Source organism: Citrus sinensis, chromosome 8 (assembly GCF_022201045.2).
Source record: "Citrus sinensis cultivar Valencia sweet orange chromosome 8, DVS_A1.0, whole genome shotgun sequence".
In the NCBI taxonomy this organism is placed as follows: Eukaryota; Viridiplantae; Streptophyta; class Magnoliopsida; order Sapindales; family Rutaceae; genus Citrus; species Citrus sinensis.
Window position 1 is genome coordinate 27,416,253 of NC_068563.1, and position 24,609 is coordinate 27,440,861.

The following is a 24,609-nucleotide window of genomic DNA, read 5'->3' on the forward strand; positions in this document are numbered from 1 at the left end:
CTCGGCCAGAAAGTGTCTAACTTGAGTTTCCCGTCGCCGTCAGTTGAAATCCGGTCACCGTTGGTCGGCATGGGTATTTCGGTAATGTTCACATGGATGCAGTTGAAATTAACTTAATATATGTAAAGTAAAGGTTAAATAAAAAAGAGTTAAAGGGGTTATATGAAAATTTACCATAAAAGATAAAGAAAGTGACACGATACCACTATGATACCGTCCTAGATATTAATATATATTAACACAAATTTAAAAAAAAATTAAAATTATATGTATAAGTTTCACTAATTTTTACTCCACAGCCATTAAATTTATTAAATATCTAATTTTTTAAACAGCTGTTAATTTTATTTTACATATCTTAAAAACTACCATTCCTCAATATTAAGCAAAACCTAATAGCTAATACTAACTGACAAATTATGTCGTTATTGGACAATCGTCGTGTACGTTGTGTCGTAGTTCGTGAATAATTCAACTAAACTAACGTACGTTCCAGAGAGAATGAAGTTACTAAGATGACCCTCTGCAAACTTTTCCGCGGCTTGACAACCAATAGTGTCGCGAGTCGACCGTTCAGCAAACACTGGTGAGGTTTGTAAAGACCTTTCGCCTTTGCTTTGCTTTGCTCGTAAACAAACATAAGCTCAATCACAGTTTCTAACGGCAATTACGCTTCGCTGTTAAACTATTTTGCCAGGTTCTTCATAATTAAGGTCAGAATATTTATCGTAAATTTAGATTATGAGTTTTATTCACTTATTTGTTAGATCTTCATTTATGTTTGATTCTGATCACAAAATTCTCCGCCACCAAACAGCGATTATATTTAGTTTCATTTATTTATTATAAAAAAAGAGAATCAATTGTTGATGATTCGGCAGAAATTGGACATCTTGATGCAAATTTTGATAAATCATAATTGTGAGAGAGAGAGAGAGAGAGAGCTATGAATTGGAGTTTGTGGTGAAGAGAATTTGATTGGCTGATTTATTATTATTATTTTTTAATCTGATACAGTGGTAACACGCTGGTGCTTTTAATTCGGTACATAAGTGATAGTAGCTTACGGAGAGAAATTGAGGGATAGAGAGCTATGAATTGAAGCTTGTGATCGTCAAGAGATGAACGTGAGCCACGCGTCGGTTCACCCGGTTGAAGATCCTCCAACTACAGAAGGTGGGAATGCCCCGAGAGTGAGGATGAAGGACATACAGGGCATGCCGGCGACGCCTGGTGGGCTGGCTTTGCGTGTATCTCAATTTATCTTTGCTGTTGCAGCACTTTGTGTGATGGCCACCACTAGCGACTTTCCTTCGGTCACTGCTTTCTGGTAACATGACTTTCCAGTTCTATAAATTTCTCCTACTTTATTTGTATTGTTGTGTCAATGAAATTTGATATGCATATACCATTTTGAGGGGGTGAGTGACTGGAAGCTAGTTTTAGAATGGGATTATCTATATTCATTTAAAAGATTGGACGTACAGATCAAATATAAATTACTATTCTGTAAATACCTAATCAAGATATGATTTGGTTATGGCATTTGGAAAACACAGTTGGCAATGCTGAGACTACAGGATTTGAACATTGAACTGGTTTTTGCTACTGGCAGCTGCAAGTTGATGTATTGAAAATGTTGGCAAGTGGTGAATGATTTAATTCACTGCTACTTTTTGGCTGTAACATGCTCTACATTCTTCTTTCCTGGTAGTTTGGTAGTTTTTCTGGGGCAATAATCTATAACAGTAACGAATTTTCATGTAAAGCTGAGATGTGGAATATCCTGCTGTGATCATGTTTATATCAGTTTTGCTGCACTCAAATACAAGAGCATGTTTGCAAGGATGAATTCAGTTGTATGTATGATTAAATACTTTCAGTAACATAATATGAATTTTGTTAAATTTAAAGTTTATTGTAGATACGAAATGTGGTGTGAAGTGTAAAGGATTTATTGGATCCACTTTTGTTCTAGACAGAAGGTCAACATCTCTTTCTTTAAGACACTAGAGTATAGGTTTTCAGTATTTTTCATGCCATGTAATTGGCTTTGAATATGTAGAATTTAGGTTAAGTTGTGTAGTTCACATGCATCCATTGGGTGCCTCTACAGAAATAAACTCAATTATGGTTGGATAGGAAGTGTTGAAAGAATTATAGGCTTTTCATTTTCTTTAGGAATTGGCACTGAAAGTTGGGACCGTCTCTATTGGGAAGCCCAGGAAGTGATCAACATACTAGAGCAATTGAGAGAAAGAGAAGGTTTTTTTTGTTGGGGAGGTGGGGGTTAGGGTGGTGTGGGTGGGGTTGTTGTTACAGAGGTAGTTGAAGACTTTTGTCAGAGAAAGCTAATGCTTGTTACGGATTGATCCATATGTCTTTGCTTAAAGTGTCTGGTTGGAGCTGGGATGACACATGAACATGCCTTTATACCAATTCTACACTATGCATTCTTGAATGCATTATACTCAATTCCTACATGCAGCATATAATATGCTAGCAAGATTGATCATTGTGGGCCATTAGTGACTATAACATGATAGTGTGAGTTTTCTTATCATTGACCACCACAATGGACGTCTTTGGTAACCAATAGGCAACGCGTTTGTGTCTTGTGCAATGTTTTCAACCGCCTTATTTCTGCATTATAGGGAAATTAGTGTGTAGCTGGCTGTGCTTTGCAGGTCTTTGTGGCTCAATTATGGTATTAGATTGGAGCTTTCTTTTTGTCTTGTGATTACAGGCACATGGCCAAATTTTTGAGTTTGGGCTTTAACATGGTGTTTGTCACAGATAATAAAGCATGCCCATAAAGAAGCCCTCCTACTGCACTCTGAGGTGCTTTTGATAAATAAAATGAAAATTTTAAAGATATTGGGCTCCATATCTTTTGAGTCTTTAAGAGGAAGACAGAGCACTTGTTTAATGTTGCAGGATATTTCTATAAAACTGAAGTTCTTGTGGATGTGCATGTGCTGTGTATTATATGTATTATAAGTTTTAATTAGGGTGTGGGAATGGATAATTTGAAGGATTAACATTTTTTGTTCTCCAAGATCTCTCAGGATTTGATGAATCAGACACCTGAATTCGCACTGAACCCACATACTGAGGCCCATTTAAAGTGTTTGAACTGTTTTGTGAAATTACCAGCAACTACTCAGGCTGGAAAAAAATAAATAGTTATACTTTGTTCTTTGTATGCTTTCTCTTGTGTATCATCAGTTGGAAAACTTTTCCAACTTCAACAGCTTTTGGAAGTAATCATATTTCTGACCTTTTTCCCTTTTTCTTTTATTGCATTTTTCTGACTTTGAATAAATATGTGATAACTAACTGATAAATTTTCAAATTTTTGGGTATGTATATCATGCTAATCCTTAAAATCTTTGATTCATGTCATGGGATAAAACTTTCCTGATATTTGCTTCGTCAGCTTCCTTGTTGCGGCTGCTGGCTTGCAGAGTTTGTGGAGCCTTTCACTGGCAATTGTAGATATTTATGCCCTTTCAGTGATGCGATCGTTGCAGAATAGTAGAATTGTCAACTTGTTCACTGTTGGTGATGGGGTAAGATTTTGACACATAGCAGTTGTAGCTGAACTAAGTTGTTGGCACATAGCAGTTAGCAGTTACTGTGCTGTATGGGACCTTGCCAATTTACATTTGGTACCCAAGAAATGGAGACATTTTGAACTGCTTATCCATCTAGCCCGTCTTCTCTCTCCTATGTTACATATTTATATACGATCCCACATTTTACACCAGCTGAAGACATTTGTTCTGATTTGTGAGCTTGTTGATCATGAAAACTCTGGTTTCAACTTTATGGCTAACTGATGATGTGTCTTTTCTTGCAGATAACATCTACTCTTACATTTGCTGCAGCATGTGCTTCAGCCGGCATCACAGTTCTTATTGACAATGATCTTCAAAGCTGTTCCCAGAATCATTGCATACAGTTTGAAACTGCAACAGCCATGGCCTTCATTAGCTGGTTTACCGCTTTACCATCTTTTCTGTTAAATTTTTGGTCATTGGCATCTCGATGAGAAGGTTGTAGCATGTAAAAATTCAGATAAGAGGAAGAAAACTCTGGCTCCCTTATCAGACTATAAGCAAAAGCTTATATTGATGCTGTGCCATCTTTCTCTTGCCTTTTTTGTTCCGAGATTCCCAAACTGAAACTTGGTTTTGTTGTTGTGTGTATAGATTTGAAAAGAGGCTGCAGAATGAATACTTGGTGTGGTGATTATGATTGGGTGAATGTCATTTTGACTGGGATATACAAATTGATTGAGTTTATTAGTGAAATTGAAAACGACCATATGGAATAGGAACACGACATTTTAATTCATTGTTGGATTCTTTGTTTGTGCAACTCGGGTAATTGACCAGGGGCTTTCATTACTAATTTTTCCGTACCTAAGGTGTTTAATATGCACGGAAGTACCCTCTTCTGTTCGGCAGTAGCCGTTGATTCTGATATCTCATCAAGCAATTTCACCAGTAAACATTAAACTTGTGTAAGCTTCAGGATCATGGCCTTCATTGCAGACAAAATTTAATTTCTTGATAAATATTTAAAAAATGAGAAGAACGATCTTGACAATTTCTGCTCGTTAGCATGGAAGGTCGCATTAAGAACATAATACGAAAGAAATTAGGGGTTATAAAGTAACGATTTATTTTTAGTTAAGAAAGTTGTGGGTTGAACACGATCTCCATGAAGCAATAGATAACTCAATATCCTAGTTAAATATAAATATAAATAAAAATAAAAATAAATAAATATATATATATATATATATATATATATATATTATTAGAGCTGCTTTAAGAACTAATATGTATCATGAAAACTATAAAATAACTATTGAAGCTTCATAAATCTTTTTTTTAATATAAATCTGAAAATATATTAATAAAAAAGAGAAGAGTTATAAAATCTTCGAATACAAGAGATTAAGTTATGAAACGATACTTAGGATAGCCCCAAGAATCGTCAAATAACTTTTTTCCTAATAGCCATTAGTGGATAATCCCACCAAGTATACATGGAACAAGATAAACCTAAGTTAGCCAAGCAATTTGCTACATAATTTCCTTCTCGAAAAATATGAGAGCATCTGAAAACTATATTTTTAATCAAGCTACAACAATTGATCCATCTATAGCTTCATAAATCTATTTGATAGTATAATTTATTATAATGTTATTATATTTGATAGTATAATTTAGTACAATATTATGAATATATTTATGTATATTATATGATTGATTGAATCATGAAATGTGATTGCTAGTCACCATATGTGTATTCTTCCTATTAGGTGTTTTGCACATGCGCATTGAGAGTTAGATTACTCTACCTATGGGATGTAGTTAATTCTTCTAGGAGTTGAAAGGTTCTTCTCCTATTCTACTTACGCGATGATCCTAGTATGACAGTTACTTCCCTTGGGTACTATTTGGTGTAATTTTGTCATGTACATATTTATAATTTCATGTTTGCTTATGAATTATGTTCAATGCATATTTAGATCACATGTTATGTATTAGCATTAGTTTATTTTTTTATATATAAGCACTATATCTACTGACTGAGCTGTAAACTCACTATTTTCTTATTTATCTCATTTTTTCTACATTACAAAGAATTTCATATAGTTTAGTTTCTAATCAATTGAGGTTCGAACCCAATATGCATTGCTATATAAGTTGCATTTTGAACATGTTTATGTTTATATATACATATATGAAATGAATGTATGTATAGTGAGATATTGAAGTGTGCAAATTTCAACTATATCTTTAGATGAGGCAGAGATGTTGTTATATGTTTATAGTAGAGGCCCTAAGACCAATTTTATATATTTATGGATTAAATCTATGTTATAAATTTTAGATATGAGTATGAGATAAGTAATATGGTGAGTTTTCATGCAAGCTGCCTCAAATCCAATAGTTAAGACCAAGCTCTCCAATGGAATGTTTAAAACGATCCATTTCAAATTGACCGAATTGGTACAGATGTTGTAACATGGGAAAATCATGGGGTCTTGTCAAAGACAAATATTATTGAGATAATTTTCCTTTAAAAAAAAATTTACAATTTATGGAAGTAAAATGGCGACTCAATTTATATCATGCAAAGTAAAGAGCAATATGACTAGAGTCATAAAACACAATTTAAAAAAAAAGGCTACAAAATTATTTTTAGGCGCACCATTTGGCTTTTGACAATTATCGTTTGTTCTTTTTTCTGATTTTTATTCATAATCCTCAAAGTAGCATATTGAAAAGATTGAAAAACAAGACTAAGGTAGTGTTTGTTTTTCTACTCTGAAATCTAAATAAATCTAAATTTTTCTGAAGTTTAAATGGGTCTGAATATGAAAATTTGAATCACATGTTTGTTTTTCTTTTTTAATATATGAATATAAGTGGTATCTTCATACATCTTGTTTGTTTTTATAATAAAAAAAATCTTAAACTTGGTTATTTGACATTTACGTCCTTGTAAATAAAAAAAAAAAAGGAGGATTCTATTTTATAGTTTAGGAAATCAGTTATTTTATAGAGATATTCTAGAATATAATAGTTATTTATCATTCAAACCTTTTTTGCATTTAGATAAAAATGATAAAAACTTACTTTTTCTATTCAAATGTAAATGTTTGAAAATTAGACATAAGTTACAAAAAATAAACAAACAAATTTTAAAAAAGGTCTGAAATTAGTAAAATTTCATAATTCAGACATTTTACAAGCAACCTCCAACTAGACAACGACATGATATTAATATCTAAAATATAATTATCCATATAATGAAAAAGAAATTAAAAATAAATGGTGGGTAATAACAAAAGAGCCTATTATAACATTCTGTACAATTCAACCACATTGGAAAAAAAAATTCTAGTTAAACTAATTTACCTAGAACAATACTTTATAGTAATCCCATTATTGTAAGAATCGTATTCCATGCAATCAGACATACGGATCTAAGAAAAAAGCATGGAAATTTATCAATGTATTTTGCCTGAGATAAACGTAAATTAGAAATGTTGTACAAAAAATTTGAACTAAAATAATATTTTGAATATATTATTTCCTATCACTTCTTCATATTACCTTTGGTGCCATGAGAGAGATGAATTGAGGAAGGAAACTTGGATAAATTTGAAATGACTGTGAAGATATATATGAGGAAAGGAATCCAGGTTGAATTTTAAACATTCCATTGGAGAGCTTGAATTTTAAACATTCCATTCAAGAAATGAGAAAAATAATTTTGTAGAATAAAATGATCTTTTAATTCATTTTAAGATAAAATTGTCATTTGTTAGTGTCAAAGTGGTTGATTGAAACAAATTAAAAAATAAACGTGGTGCAAAGAACAAGTAAAAAAATTTAAGGTGAGTATATGTACATATGACAAAATAAAGATGATGCAGAGATATATAAAATACTTATTGGTTGTGGAATAAGAAAACTTGAAAGGAGATTCAATAAAGAGTAAAATGCGGAAGAAATGATAGCTGCCAAGTACTGGTTAGGACTTAGGAGTGAGACCAACGGCCATCATCCCAAAGAAGGTCAAATAGGAGAAGGTGAGGAACATGACAACAAGATAAAGCAAAAATTTTCCTGCAATATGAAACAAATATTCATTACATAAAAGCATATGCATTAGTAAAGAAAATCAATTGCAAAAAACACCTTTTGTATTCTGTATGTAAGAGCAAAAGGGGAATCTTACTGGCTATTCTTTCAAAATTAACCATGAAATACGTGATGACACCAAATAGAAGTTCTTGCACAAAGACATACAGAATCTCCATAAGACCCTGTGGAAGAAGCATTTGAGATTTTCATAATTTATTTATCCTTCAGAGTTCAGACAAGATTAGAACGTGTCGAATATACTTTAGTAGCATTACTGTTACCTGGGCTGCTGCAAAAGGAATTGATGAATACATCCCGACTGCTTTCTCTGTAGAAAACCGTCCTCTCAATAGAAACTATGGGCTGAACAGAGGCAGCATTGTTGACCCCAAGAAATAGGCATGAAGCATACAATGCTCCCATCACCATAAATAAGCCTTGAGATGAGTCCCTGAAGAGTTTATTATAGTGATTGGCTTACCGTTTTAACAAAAAAAGTTACTACAAAAAATATTTTAAAATGTAACAACTAATTCAAGAAATGAGGAAAGAATTTTATCTCTGCGAACCAACATCCCAAAACACAGAACCAAGTATCAATGCAGCCACTGTCGTAAAAGCTAACCTCACGACATTATATTATGGACTCCTCCAATATACAAAATTATGCTTCTAAAGGCAAATAAAAAATTGAGACAACCAATTTTGCGAGTATGTTGAGGCAAACTTCATTGGTTCTTAGCCAACAGATGGAACACTTTTGAACTCTTAATTGAAGACTCAACTTTCCTACAGAAATTATATGCATGCTAAATAAATCATATATAATAAAAATAACATAAAAGTCAAATAATTGACGAAAGCACACGCTGAAACAACAGTAACAATAATATGAAATCAATTCAATGACCTGTATTGCTCGCAATTTTTGTATACATTTTGCAAAGTCTATCCTGAGCCTTTCTTCAACAGTTGGCTGTGATAACCTCAAGCATCCAAGTAGTTGGATTGTAACTACTAGGAATTAGAGGGATTCCAACTAGTCCTTAGAAATAAACCAGTCAATATCCAGATCATTAATATATTAAAACCAGCAAATACCCAAAGAATGGACTCTAGAAAATGAATGTCACCTGGAAATAGTATATCATAATGTACAAGTGGACACCTAGCTTCCCTTCATAATATATCACCTGGCCCACTTATTTCATAAGAACAAGGTGGATTAGTTATATATGTCAAAATCAGGTAGACTATTATATATGTTATGTTTAGAGATGGCCAATGTACCGAGCAGCACGGGCATGAGAACAGCACGACATGAGCACGTTTTGGTGGGCATGCGGCATTGCATGACATGCACACAAGCTGGGTTGGACTAAGAATTTTAGATATGTGGGTCTTAAAAGCACAACACGATTCTAGATGTGTAAAAGCACGACACATAAAAAAACGTACAATAAGAAAGCTCTACTTGTGTGCTAGCACACAGCCCATGGACATTTAATAGCATGCAGGTCAAAGTATATAAAAATAAAACTTTTTAATGACAAGTAAACTTAAAATTTTATGATTTACAAATAATTTGAAATTGAATCTTTTAATATATTTTATCATCGTTAGGTTTTTTAATTTAAGTGTTAGTTAAAAAAACTATGCTTGTTTTATGTTTATAATTTATTAAATGAATAAATGATATCATGATTTTAATAAATAAAATTCTTAGTCATTTAATAAATGAGCAGATCATTTTTCTAACTCATTTTCCAAAAATTAGGAACTATGGTAAAAAACATATTTACATTTGCACTAAGAAATTTAACTTTCGTTTGTAAATTCAAACCTTCTGTTCTGTGGGCAAAGATTATATATTGAAAAGTTCTGTTTGTAAAAAAAGAGGGAGCACTTGTGACAATGGCATAACCGTAATGGAAGTATGGAACCGTCTCCAGACTTCAATTAAACATTGGAAATAATAACATGATCACACCAGTGAACAAGAACAAGCTTATCATCCTAACACACTAAAGTTGTACATTGACATTGGCTTGAACATATTTTCAATATATCTGCTTGCACTAGACTGGATTAATCATCAAGAAAAGTTCTGCAACTAACATTTCCTCACATTCTGTATTATTATCAGAAATACCAACAGTCTAAATGTTTAATTATGTGAAGCTAAATTTATATCTAAAGATGATTTGCAGGACTATCTGGCACTAATGGACTCTCTGTGGGTCCAGCATTCATCTTCTCTGAAAGTTGAGGAATTTTACTGAGAAAGCAAAGATGCCAAAGAAGAAAACGGAAAAGGCAACAAGCATTGCAGCTGAAGCTCCTACCATCCCAGGGCCGTAGCCAAGACTTTCTTTCAGATACTCCTTCACTGTGCCTCGAAACGTAGGTTCCACAATCATGGTTTCCACATCACCAAGCTGAGAGCTTATGATGCCCCGGAGAGTCCATGCAACAGGGCTGATGTAATAGAACCAGATCCACCATCCCGGAATACTCTAATATACCACAAACATAAGAAGTTGATTCGTAATTTAAAGTACTATTTGATTTATTTGCTCAAGATTATATATAATACTTACCGGTTGTGGAACAAGAAAACCTGAAAGGAGATTCGATAAAGAGTAAAATGCGGAAGAAATGATAGCTGCCAAGTGCTGGTTAGGAGTGAAACCAACAACCATCATGCCAAAGAAGGTAAAGTAGGAGAAGGTGAGGAACGTGAAGACAAGATACAGCAAAAATTTTCCTGCAATATGAAAGAAATGTTCATTACATAAAAGCATTTGCGTTAGGAAAGAAAACCAATTGCAAAAAACACCATTTGTATTCTGTACATAAGAGCAGAAGGGGGAATCTTACTCATTGTTCTTTCAAAATTAACCATGAAATACGTGATGACGCCAAATAGTAATGTTTGCACAAAGACATACGGAATCTCCACAAGACCCTGTGGAAGGAGCAATTGAGATTTTCATATTTATTTATCCTTTAGAGTCTAGACGAGACTATAACTTCTCGAATATACTTTAGTAGCATTATTGTTACCTGGGCTGCTGCAAAAGGAATTGGTGAATACATCCCGGCTGCTTTCTCTCTATAGAACACCGTCCTCTCAATTGAAACTATGGGCTGAACAGAGGCAGCATTGTTGACCCCAAGAAAGAGGCATGAAGCATACAGAGCTCCCATGACCATAAATAAACTTTGAGATGAGTCCCTGAAGAGCTTATTATATTGATGGGCTTACTATCTCAAGATAAAAGATTACTACAAAAAATAATTTAAAATGTAACAGCCAATTCAAGAAATGAGGAAACAATTTTACCTCTGCGAACCAACTTCCCAAAACACAGAGCCAAGTATCAATGCAGCAACTGTCGTAAAAGCTAACCTGACGGCATTATATTGTGGGCTTCTCCAATATACAAGATTTTGCTTCCAAAGACAAATAAAAAATTGAGATAGCCAATTTTGTGAGTATGTTGAGGCAAACTTCAATGGTTCGGAGCCATCAGGTGGAACACTTAAATTCTTAATTGAAGACTCTACTTCCCTGCAGAAATTATATGCATGCAAAATAAATCATATGTAATAAAACCATCATAAAAGTCAAATAATTGACGAAATCTCGTGTTGAAACGGCAGCAACAATAATATGACATCAATTCAATCACCTATATTGCTCGGAACTTTTATATACGTTTGCAAAGTCTACCCCGAGCCTTTCTTCAACAGCAGTTGTGGTAACCTCAAGCACCCAAGTAGCCGGATTGTAACCACTAGGAATTAGAGGGATTCCATCAAGTCCCTAGACATAAACAAGTCACCATCCCGATCATTAATATATTAAAACCAGCAAATACTCGAAGTGTGGCCACTGGCAAATGAATGTCACCTGGAAATAGTCTATCATAATCTGCGAGTGGACACCTAGCTTCCCTCCATAGATGACCCGCCCCCCTCGTTTCATAAGAAGTAGCTGTGGTTTACGACCCAAAGATTATTTGCCAGAAAATAGAAGGGATTACACACAAAATCACGGCAGACCAACCTCATCAAATGCTTCAAAGATCTCAATACTTGGTTGATGTATGGTGCAAACCACCGTTCGTCCAGTATCAACAGTATTACGAACAGCTCGCATCACAATGGCTGCTGCTCGAGCATCCAGTCCAGATGTGGGTTCATCCATGAAAATAATGGAAGGATTCGCAACAAGCTCCACTGCTATTGTTAAGCGTTTTCTTTGCTCCGTTGATAAACCAAAACTACCCGGAGAACCAACCAACGCATGCCGTAAACTGTCAAGCTCTACTAAACTCATCACCTCTTCAACAAACTCCTGCAATGGGTTATAGCAAAATGAATATCACTACAGTGATAACTATTCAACCGAAAGTACAATGAGGTCGCAACTCGCAAGTGCCAAGGAACTCACATGTCTTTGATCTTTGCTGATTTCCTTTGGTAGACGAAGATTGGCAGAGAACCAAAGAGACTCTTCGATTGTCACCTGAGGAGAATGAACATCCTCTTGTTCAACGTATCCCGAAATTCTGGCAAACGTGCTTTGCTCCTTTGGATAACCTGATATCTTTATATCCCCTTCTATGTAACCACCAGTTTTCCTACCGGCAAGAACATCCATTAAAGTGGTCTTGCCTGCTCCACTTGACCCCACTAAAGCGGTAAGAACACCCGGTGAGAATATTCCGCTCACATTCGACAGGAGTTGCAATTTCTTTTCGTGTATACCTTTTGACCTCATTGCCTGATAACCACCCACGGCCCACCCAAAAAGAGAAATTAACATCGATTTTACGTATTACATGAGGCGAAAGTATCGAAAATAGAAGGCAGACACACCTGGGGAGTATCAACGTAGTAACTGATATTATGAAAAGTCATGGTCAATGGATGAAATGGCATGATCATGCCCTTCTTTTTGCCATCCTCCCGAGAGGAAGTTGTTTTTAGTTCACACCCCTGACTGGCCACTGAATAATAAGATGTATTAAACAGTTGAAAACCAATTTTCTTTAGTATTGGCTAGACAAAAGTATAGCTACAAATCAATAATTCTCAAGGAAAACAAATGAATTTGACTGACCACCCTTTTTGACAGAGTTTTCTTCTCGATCATCACTTTGTATCACCACCTGTGATTTTCTAAGAGCTGTAATGAACAAAAATAATCAGAACATAATCAACTGATAAAAGATAAAAAGCAAAACTCCCTCTTGTGACTTACGATTTAGGTAGGCCAGGGCCAAAGTCATGATGTTGTTGAAAAGCCAAGCATAAAGTAACATAACACCAACTCCAAGCCAGTACCAATAATCATCAGTAGGTAAGCTGTGTGAATGAAGAACATTGTAACCTACTGTGTTATTTCCAATTGCAGATTTCTTCATCCATCTTGTGGCAGTAAATTCATTGACAGAAATTGCACTCTGCCCATAAGATAACGGTGACACCCAGTACATCCAGATCCACCAGGACTTAATTGATTCTGAAATGTGAAACACAAACATGAGTAATAGACCTGAATTAATGTCAAAATATACAAAACAACAAAGCCTACCCTTTGGAATGATGAATCCACCCAACAGTAATATGGCCAACATAGAAGCTGATCCGAACGTATTGGCAATGACCATATCTCGCGCAATTGAGGCCATCATGCGGTAGAGTCCCAATGCCATTTGGTGTATGGAGAACAGCAACAGCATGTAACGGAAAAATCTGAAAAATGAAAAGGGACCTATGATTACAAACGAATTGTGGAAAGCATAAACATCATGTGTACAAGGAAATACATACCTCCCAGCACCAGGGGCAAAACCAAGAGTGTAATATACAATACAAGACCAAACAACAGCTTCGATGATGGATAAAGGCACGCGAAGAATCCAACTCGCAATGGACCATGCCCATGCAGGATGAAAGTAATTATCACGTTGCTTGTAAAACACTGGGAGTCGAGATATCAAAATAGGTAACTCCGAGAAGCAATTAAACATCATATGCACCATTCCGAAAAAATGACAATTGAGATACAGGGCGCCTTTTTTCTCATCTGTGGGATGTTGTCTAGTTTTTAAGAACATTGTGCACGTGAGAAATCCAACAAATGCAACCTTCAACACATGCAAAACACACCATGAGCGAAAAGCTATATTAACAAGCAAAGATGTAGACAGCTAAAGCATACCTGGCATGTCCTAAACATATAAAAAAATCTATGCCTGCTGATCAGCAAAATTTCTCGTGCAAAACATGTTCGAAAAAGCTCCCATTTTGAAACAGCATATTTTGTTGTGGCTAAAGCTGAAGGATGACTTTTAGATTTATCAAATGGGACGGCAAGTGAGGATTCTAGAGACTTTCCAAATCTGGAGCTTTTAAAAGCATTTGCAATTTCTGAAACGGGAAGGAATACATATGGTTTTGAAGTATCAGCCCAGTATTTAGCTTGATCTTTTTTGGAAGTCACCTGTTAAAGAAAAACACAAATTTTTTTTTTTTAAAAAAAAGTTAGGAAGCCCAAAGAAAACATCATAACCGGTATTTATATTTAACAAATCACCTCTTGGAGAAAATCTGCAACCCCTTTACGAGGAGGCAGCCGAAATCCTAATGACTCGAAAAACTCCAACACCTCTGCTCGAGGGCCTTGGTACACCAGATAGCCGTCTGATAATAGCACCAAATCATCGAACAGCTCAAATGTCTCAGGTGGAGGCTGAAGAAGAGCCATCAGTGCAGTGGCATCCATTTGATGAACAAAGTTGCGCACACATTTCACAATTTGAAATGTAGTTGAGCTATCAAGGCCCGTTGATATTTCATCCATGAACAGGGTTTTTCTTGGCCCAACAATCATTTCTCCTGCATATTATAAGCTGCACAATTATTATTATGTCTACCAACAATGATGATAAGATTCCTCAAGAAAATTTTCTCATCTGTACAAATGCAAGCAGGGAGGGACCTGTTGTAACTCTTTTCTTTTGACCACCTGAGACACCTCTGAGCATCTCACTACCAACTACAGTGTCCGAACACAGATCAAGACCGAGCACATTTAAGACATAATCTGTTGAAACACTGTGTTTTTTGCCGCCCACGGATGATGCCTGTTGAGTAAAGTGGTTAAATTAAATCAAGACAGATGTAAGGAAACGTAAGTGCACAAAATAAAAGAAGAAGGCAGTGTTTCAAAATGACGACCTTCATGAAAGCATCAATCTCTGGATTTGGACGTATGTGCCTTTCCTTTTCTAAGCGAGTCAGGTCCTTGATATATGCTACAGACATGGAAAGAAAAATGAAACACGTATGATCAGGACTAAGATTCTACGTAATTAATGACCATCTAATAGTTATGAATGAACAAACCTGCAAAACTATCATTTGCCCCTTGACATCTAGCGGCAAAATCCAAGGTTTCGCGAACGGTGAGCTCAGCAATGTGATTATCTGTTTGGCCTATGTATGCCGAAGTCCTTTGAACCTGAAATTCATCAAGCTCCCAGTCGTTGTACGTGATACTACCACTTTTCTGCAAACAAAGATGGGTTTGTAATTCATCATACAACACAAGTACTGCCGTTGAGCAGGACTAAAGCAACATTTTAGCGCAAATGACAAGGAAGATCCTATTAATAAGAGCTTGTAGGAATTTAAATCATATTAGTAAGAGGTTCCATGAAATTACACATTTCACAAAGAATTTGACTATAATTAGTCTTCTAAGCAGACGAAAAAGAAAAAAAAAAAAATTGGACTATAAGGATAACAGCTCTGAAATTATATATTGTTGATGTGATAAGCAGCAAGTACTGACGTTCAAGTTGCCGTCAAGTTTGCCAGCCAGAGCTAAAAGCAAGGTGGATTTTCCAGAACCAGGAGGTCCTAAGAGCAAAGTCATCCTACAAATGACAAAAAGTTAGTATCCATCATATGCAGGGAATGCTGATTTCACTTGACTACTTATAAAACAACACGTGACACTAATAAAGTTCTCCAACGAAGTAGCAGAAAGCATCAAAATCCACCAAGCATACTGCACCGCGACATGTAATCTATAGTTGCTGTGAAATGGAATTGTCATTTATCAAGTATAAGCAGGTGGGTAACTTGTAACATTAATTAGCAACAAAGAAAAAGCTATGAGCATTTACCAATTAAAAAAAAGTACAAACACAACAACTACAAACATGAACTAGGTGAGCAGACTGTCTTACTGAATTAGTTCATTGTGAAGTGATTAATCTTAACATCACAAATGTCACTATTGTGAACTGTGGCGTGAGCACTTAAATTTACAGCAGAAGTACGTCAGAAATATGCACGTATGATGTATTATTATTCCACGGGCTATTGCGTACCTTCCCGGCTTCACAACAGCACTTATATCGTTCAAGATGGTCAAAGAATACCTCTTAGGCTTGAATAATCTTAAACCAGCAAATACTCTCTGCACTCGAACCACAAGAAATCATAATAAAATAATTATTATAGAAGTATCTTATAAATTTTGTTAGAAAAATTGTAATTTTCTTTTGAACACAAAATTTGTAAATACTTAGAATACACACAAATGAAATAATAATTCAATACGGAAAAAGATATACAAACCTCAAATACATCTCGAGTTGCATTAATCAGAGTTGGTAAAGCTCTAGACCCTACTTTCACATCAGTCGCAACTCTTAAGTTCTGCAACCTCACCTCTACTTTCGGCACTTCTAGACCAACCCTTTAACATTCAACCAATACGCAAACACGCATCAGATTATAAAAACAATAGTTAGACAAATACATAATATTTTTTTCACGAAAAATAAATAAATAAATAAATAGTAATAATAATAAAAGAACCTGAATTTTGACAACAGACGTCCGTACGAAAAAAAAAAATTTACTATCAAAATTCTCCCTGACTCAATTTAGAAAAATAATGGTCTCATTGAAGGGGCCGAATGGGCTCCTCCTATCAGTTAAAAATATATAATTTTTTTTTATAAATATTTTCACATTTGTGAGGTTTGACGTCCGTTGACTATCACTGCTCGACAACTTAATAAAACAGTAACGCACTTTGCCTCAGGAATTGACCCTGGAAAATTTCCCAGGCAGAACAAAGTATAAAGTCAGTAATTTCTCTTGATCTATTATTTTGTACCGTCGAAAAAGATCAAATGACAAAAAAAACAAAAAAAGCATAATAAAACAGTAAGTTATATTTAATGTAACGTAGGGCTACTAGAATAAGATAAAAATAAGACCTTGGCACTGTATAACTCACTTGAACATCGTTTCTATTGGTTGTAGGTTAAAACTCATCACAATTTTTCATCCATATGTATGGAGAGAGAGATGAGTACCTATCGAGACGTTCTTTGATGGCGGAAAGAAGTCTGTAATTATCCTGATCGTTAGTGGCTAGGGCCTTCTTAACGACGAGTTCACGGTGACTTCGACTGAGTTTCCTCACATCAATTGTCTCGGTCTTCGCTTCGTCTCCGGAACTTGTTCTCCTCAACAACGCGTAGTTTCTTTGCTTTTGCGACGGCAGTCTTGCGATCGCCGCCCACATTAGCTCCTCCTCGTCTTCCTCGGCATTCGAAGGCGGCGCAAATCCTTCTATTTCGACCTCGTAGTACTCGCTTCCGTTTGAGGCTGCCATGTTTATTGTGAGCACTCTTTTGTTTTACACTTTAGATTCAAATATGAACTAGGAAATTTGTTTAGTGTGGAATACGGTGAATTGTATTTTTCTTTTATCCTAGAAAGGAAATGCTAGGATATTCTTCAAAAATTATGAGCGTGCAATATATAAGGTTGAAACTTTTTGGGCAGTAAATGATTCTCATTAAACTTCGCTAGTCAATTTTCACAAATCTTCAGAGTTAATTTCAAAAAAATGAAAAAAATCTCTTGAGTTAAGGCCTTGATTGCACTAAGATTTGCAAGTATTCTATCATAACTTTCCCGTGCTTATAAAGGAAACTTTTTTTTTTTTTTGGGTCTCTATTTGTTATGTTCTATAGAAATTGAAGAATATTGATGTGGTAATGAAGAGAGAGAACAAAATTAATGTTATTTATTGTCTCATTGTATACCGAAATTTGAAAAGGCCTAGTACTTCCATTCACATCATTCAATGACGATGCAATTGTATATTGTCATTTAAAATTCTATGTAGAAAAACTGTTAATAAATTGGAAAGGTACCTTAGTACATTTCTTCCCTTGGCAAGGTGCCGCCAAAAATTTGAGAAAAGAAAAGCATTCACTTAAAAAAATTAGTTCTATTATCTGCCCTCTCATATTCATATTTAACATATTTGAGGTTTGACATGTAATTTCATATTTTAACTTCACTCAACCAAAAACATAAAATTCATAATTAAATGTTCCCAAATATATCGGGCTCCATATCTTTCGAGTCTTTAAGAGGAAGACAGAGCACCTGTTTGTCTCTTGCAGGATAAAACTGAAGTTCTTGTGGATGTGCTGTGTATTATACATATTACAAGTTTCAAGTGGGGCGTGCAAATGGATATTCTGAAGGATTAGCATTTTGAGTTCTCCAGGATCTCTAAGGATTTGATGAATCTGACACCTGAATTCGCACCAAACCCACATACTCAGGCCCATTTAAAATGTCTAAACTGCTTTGCGAAATGGCCAGCAAACTACACAGGCTGGAAGAAAATAAAATAGTTATGCTTTCTTCTGTGTATGCTTTCTCTTGTGTACCATCTCTGTTGGACTTCAACAGCTTTGGCAAGTAATCATATTTCTGACCCTTTTTTAATTGCTTTTTTTTTTCCGGCTTTGAATTAAGATGTGATTAACTAACTGATGGATTTTCAAATTTTTGGGTCTGTATATCATGCTAATCCTTAAAATTTCTGATTCATGTCATGGGATAAAACTTCCCTGATATTTGCTTCATCACCTTCCTTGTTGCGGCTGCTGGCTTGCAGAGTTTGCGGACCATGCACAATAATAGAATTGTCAGCTTGTTCACCGTTGGGTGATGGGGTAAGATATTGACATATAGCAGTTATAGCTGAACTAAGTTGTTGCAGCATATGTCACTATCACTGCCAATTCTCAAAAGAATTGTTTCCTTGCATTTTTTACATCTGACTGCCGCAGTTAGAAATTACTACGCTGTATGGCACCTTGCCGAGCTAAATTTGTCACCCAAGCGATGGAGATATTTTGAACTGCTTGTCTATCCAACCTCTCTTCTCTCTCCTATGTTACATATTTATTTACGATCCGGCTTTTAACACCAGCTGAAGACATTTGTTCTGATTTGTGAGCTTGTTGATCACGAAAACTTTGGTTTCAACTTAATGGCTAACTGATGATTCAGCTGGCATCACACTTCTCACTGACAATGATCTTCAAAGCTGTTCCCAGAATCATTGCGAACAGTTTGAAACTGCTACAGCCATGGCCTTCATTAGCTGGTTTACTGCTTTACCATCTTTTCTATTAAATGAAGGTTATAGAATGTAAAAATTCAGAAAGAGGAAGAAAACTCCCGCTGCATTATTGGACTATAAGGAAAAGCTTATATTGATGCTGTGCCATCTTTCTCTTGCCTTTTCTGTTCCGAGATGCCCAAAAATTGAAACTTGATTTTGTTGTTGTGTGCAGAGATTTGAAAACAGGCCGCACAATGAATACTTGGTGTGGTGATTATGAATGGGTGAATATCATTTTGACTGGGATATACAAATTGATTGAGTTTCCTAGTGTAATTGAAGACAACCGTATGAAATATTGACACTATTTTAATTCATTGTTCGATTGTGTGTTTGTGCCACTCAGGTAATTGACCAGGGATTTTCATTAGTAATTTTTCCATAACTAAGGTGCTCAAAATGCTTGGAAGTATCCTTTTCTGTTTGGCAGTAGTGTCACTTAATTTATTGTTTTTTGTCATCTTGAGGTGATGTTAAGAATAATAATTATACGAAAGATATTAAAATGAGCGTCAATAAGTACATTTTCTTCAAATTTCAAATATCTATCGACTGTAGCAAATGATTATAGCATCAGCCTATAGAGCAAAGCTAACTTGATTTGCAAGTAACCTAGTAGTTTTGACAAATATGAATGATCTTCTAATTTTGGTTTTAGAAATATACTGCCATGGTATGGTATGAATGTACATAAAGCGTGGATAAAAAGATTGCATTTGACTCTTATAACAGTATTATCTCATGATCACAAGAGTCTCGTTAGCATACTTTAGTAACGTAGAATAAATGAACAATCGCCAAAATAACGTTGCTTTGTCTCCATACTTTTTATGAAAAGAAGGCAGATAATCGTTATAAACTGATCACGATCTCAATGAAGCTTAACTACGTACACTCCTAGCTAGCTAATTTCACGAGACCAAATACACTATAAATAAAGCCTTAACTATCTGCGTGAAATTAAAGGTGTTAACTATTTAAAACTTGCAAAGAGAGAAAATAATGTCCAAGGAAGATGATGATGAGGCCAGATTTTATCGCTCCTTTAGGAAGTATGAAAAGATGGTAAAGCAGGTACAGCAATCAACATCATTGCTAGCTAGCTAGTCATGGGTTTGATTATTATTACATATCTACAAAAACACAATTGCCTTTCTTTGTTTCAACAAAATGTTTCTAAGGTAGATAAAACAAAATTAATCCGCTATTCGAAGCTGATCAAATAATTAATTTAATGTTTACAGATGAGGCGGTTTGACGAGATTGCTGTAATAATGGACGCTGTCAGGTCTAGTTCGACCAAAAAGAAAAGGGTATTTATTTTTATTTAATTTTCCTTATCAATATTCCCATAATAAATTAATATTAGATTATGCTTATTATTGAGTAAATAAAATTTAATTTGTTTGTAGAACTCTGAAGGGCAGGGCAGTTGTAGCAGTACTGGCGTGGCTGATAATCAAGAAAACTCGAACCGGCTTCTCGTGGAAACCATAACCAAATTTCTCAATGAGTTGAATGAAGAAGACAACGGTTATGACATTAATGATCCCAAGCCATCCAATAATCCATGATTCGACGAAGCTCACAAGAGAATATGCAACTATGGCTTTAGCATTCATATTAGTACTTATAATTATATGAAGTAACCGCAATTAGTACTGTTCTAGTTTTAGTGTGACATCTTAAAATATTTTAATGATGTCTAAGTACCTTAAGATTATATTTTAAGGATCCTTGGATCCATATCTTGTACCGAGAAAGTTTAATCTTGAATCAAATATTGGGTTGATAAAACTCATCGCAATCGCCCTAAAAAATACTTATGGCAATTGGATCATTGAGCTCTGTTTTCAGCCGGCATGAAAACTTGAACAACATGTGTTTGTTTATAATATTGAGACAACAGATAGAAATTATTTTGTGAAAGTAATTACTGAAACATCAAAACAAACAAATTATAAGATTACGATCGATGACACTCCATTATAGATAGAGTATATGACAATGGACTGCTTGTAGTATTTCCAATTAATAAAAATAAAGCCTAGTTAGTTGTAGTTCTGAAATTTGGAAGTGGTCGGTCATACCAAAATGAGCCATGAGAAGCCAAACATGAGTGAGGAATTCACCACCACGCCTCAGCTGCTGACCATGTTGGCTTCCTTTACTCTTGCTTGCTGCAAATGCCAGAATTTTCAACCAAGTGCAACCCAGTTTATTCCATTTCTCAGCTAGACCCTGTCCCTGAGCCTGCGCCTGTGCTTGTCAATCATAATTAAGACATTAGTTATTAGCCGTTAATTTTAAGTACCACAAATAAATAAGCAGAATGGTTTTAATTATTAATTTCAACCTGTTCTCCGTATTTTTTCCTTAGATGGGCAACTGTACGCGACGCATCGTATAAAAGTCTATCCGTGCTGCGAAATTTTGTGTAGCACTCTTCTTTAACCAGATCTCCACACACATCAGAAGTGGAATTAGTATTCCGACGTATTTCATTCCTAACACGATGAACCGTATCTTCAAAGCTACTCAAATCCAGTACTCCAATTGAGAACATGGAAGGATGCACCACTAAGAGATAGAACACGTATCTTGAAATTTGCATGATATGGGTCGCAGTGTACAGCAATGGCCTTAAACGGCTCCCTGGTTTCTTATGTCTCTCCATCTAAGCGGTACAAAACTTCTGTAATAATGTGCCAGAAGAGAATGCTGTTCCCAGGGTCATCTTCAAGCTTTGGAGCAGCCTCACTAATTGACTTGTCATCATCATCGTCTACATTATTTCCTTGGGCACCAGGCACCATGATAAAGGAAGCTTTGCTATTGCTTTCCCATGCCTTCCTTTCCGTACCTTTCTGCTTGAAGAACCGGAAGATCACTTGTTTAAGATCTTCGGGGACTTTTTCATGAGCTACACACCATCGCTTTTCTAGCGTTTTATCAATGCCTAAGAGCTTCAGGATTTTGTGGAAAGGCCGGGGTTCAACTGCAACGAACCTTAGCAAGCTGAGCTGACACATTTCATGCGACCACCTAGGACTCTTTGGTACTGATGGTAAACAAGAAAGGGCAAAATGCAATGTGGAAGTGGAAACGTTGCTATTATTACGCCTAATAAACGAAATAAGAAATTCATCTGAAGGGATCACCATAAACACTACCGAATATATCTCTAGGATAATTGCAACCACTAGCAACAAGAATGTTATGGAAAGATCAACTTTTGAATAATACTTTTGTTTTTGGCTTTGCTGAAAGAAAGTGAAGAGCACTAACACACAACAGGTAACAAAGAAAGTGAGCAGCCGAAGGGCCAGCCCCCAGAGAGTATACAGTAGCGGTGCCTTGGTGTAAAGCAAATCATATAACAATCCAAGCTCCATTTCTATAACTTGAAATGCATTCTGGAAGGAAAGATATCTAAAAACAGTTTTGCTACCATCTCTGTCTCTGGAGCTGAGTACAGCATCCAAAAAAAGGCCTTTAGTTAGTCGCAGGAATCCATAGGCGGTAAGTAGTTTTTCTTTGTGAGAAATGGAGCTGTTGCTGTTAACATAGACTGAGAGATCTACCGGAAGCTGAACCTCAGAAACCATTACTGTTGGTCTTGTAATATACCCCTCCTCATTCTTAATTTCATTTTGGTCACGAAACAAGTCAATGTCTCTGGAACTGGAACTAGACCGAGGGCTAGAAGTACTTGTGAACATTGATTGTCTAAGTTTTTCCTTGCTTGCTGACCTGAGCACCCATGTTCGTTCTCCATACTTGATAAAGCCAACAACAAACATGAGACTGGATAGAATTCAAAGGCGGGAACCACCTGTCAAAGCCATGAGAAAGACATAAAAAGCAATTGATGTCTGGAGAGTTAGTCCCAGCACGTGCCTCAACCAGAGCTCATTGTCTTCCAAGGCATACGCAGTAATAGTATCCGGTCCACCCAGGTGCAAAAGCAGAAACGGGGCCCAGAATGCTTCTAATTCTGTGTTTGCATCGAGAGATTTGGCGTGCTCATCAAACAAATCTGTGAGGTTGCCTGAAAGAATACCAAGAGAAAAAGTCGCCACAGAATCTGCAGCTAAGTATGCGGACCACGCAACAATTCTAATCCAAATCTTGGAATCAAACCTTCTGCGGTGACCCAAAACGATGAGTATTATTTGGAAGATTAGGCTAAGTAGTACCGTCACTCGCAGATCCCAATCCTTCCACAGTTTCCGAAATCGTGGGGGAATTACCTCCATTGTTTTCCTCATTATCGTCAAACTGCGAATCACTTTTAATTTATATATTGTCACTCATTAGAAACAGAAAATGAATCCCAAATATTGGGAAACATGCATTAATCTGAATAAATGTGAAGTACATTAATAACGTGAAGATTCTATAGTGATCAAAGACTTAAGCGCTAGACGTCTAGATCATTGTAAGCATTCAATTACGCTTAAATAATTATAAAATCTATCATATAACGATATGTGTTTATAGTTTGGGTGGTGATTTTATTTTACAGTCCTCCATTAAAAGCCACTACATAATAATTCTAACCAAATATATCCTTAGACTAAGAAACGTATCGACCATGCTTTTAATTTCCTTTTGATTCAGCTCTAACTGCATTAACAACATATGCAAGTGCAGTTTCATCGCAGGGTAATCATGACTTTTTTTGTGGGAAGAAAATGAATCGCAAATTAAGAAGTAAAAACATACTTGGAAGAATCATAATCATCGTTGCTTGCTGAGACATATGTAAGCATGCCTCTCTCCAATTTGCTTACAAAATCACCTCCAAGAACAGTGATGTTAACTCTACTAATTGAATTTGAGGAGTGTTGCCAAGAACCAATTTTTCCTTTTCAAGCCAAAAAAGTAATGCATACCACATTCCAAACTTGCTTGTCGGATTAAGTATAGTTTAAAAAGTAATATGCCTGACAACAAGAATCTAAGTTAACTAAACTAACTTTTAATAGTTTATATACGAAAATGATGATACTTTACTTCTTCTTCTTCTTTTCTTTTTTCTTTTTAACTTTTCGATAATTCATTTTATTTCAAAAATAGTAAATACAGACCCTCCCCACCATGAGAGCCAATTTTGTTACCATACCTCTTATTAATTTAAGAGATTTTATCAACAGAATTAGTTGGTTAACTCACTGATTTACTTGAAGTAGCAATTTTTTTTTTTAAATTGATCAAGAGCTGATAAAAGCTATGCTATTTTCTAAGGTTTTTGTGCAAAAGTGTGCATTTATGATAATATATAGTTAAAATTTAGTTAATAATTAATAACAGCAATCACCACAACACTCAAATAAGCATTGAACCCAAATCCCTTTTTAAAATGAAATGCTTCATTCGTCTGCTTTTTAAAATAATGAA

General features: G+C 35.4%; 2 protein-coding genes and 1 pseudogene across 2 annotated transcripts; 1 reads left to right on the forward strand and 2 right to left on the reverse strand.

The window, feature by feature from the left end:
* Positions 1-474: 474 nt before the first annotated feature.
* LOC102624249 (CASP-like protein 5A2) lies at positions 475-4,260 on the forward strand. The gene is made up of 4 exons (XM_006488019.4): positions 475-713; positions 1,018-1,330; positions 3,440-3,572; positions 3,863-4,260. Exons 2-4 carry the CDS (start codon positions 1,122-1,124, stop codon positions 4,052-4,054), a joined length of 534 nt encoding a protein of 177 aa, XP_006488082.1. The 5' UTR covers positions 475-713; positions 1,018-1,121; the 3' UTR covers positions 4,055-4,260.
* Positions 4,261-9,647: 5,387 nt separating this feature from the next.
* LOC102606997 (ABC transporter G family member 31-like) lies at positions 9,648-17,388 on the reverse strand. The gene is made up of 24 exons (XM_052431770.1): positions 17,049-17,388; positions 16,634-16,642; positions 16,338-16,462; positions 16,088-16,176; positions 15,544-15,628; positions 15,096-15,258; positions 14,928-15,004; positions 14,689-14,833; positions 14,284-14,585; positions 13,909-14,190; positions 13,518-13,834; positions 13,279-13,439; positions 12,946-13,206; positions 12,805-12,870; positions 12,561-12,691; positions 12,133-12,465; positions 11,746-12,036; positions 11,590-11,673; positions 11,369-11,502; positions 11,020-11,247; positions 10,740-10,911; positions 10,554-10,641; positions 10,274-10,440; positions 9,648-10,189 (listed from the first exon to the last, which is right to left on the reverse strand). The coding sequence occupies exons 1-24, from the start codon at positions 17,386-17,388 to the stop codon at positions 9,923-9,925; spliced, it is 4,317 nt and encodes a 1,438-aa protein (XP_052287730.1). The 3' UTR covers positions 9,648-9,922.
* Positions 17,389-21,134: 3,746 nt separating this feature from the next.
* LOC102607293 (uncharacterized) lies at positions 21,135-24,076 on the reverse strand (annotated as a pseudogene).
* Between the last annotated feature and the right edge of the window lie 533 nt (positions 24,077-24,609).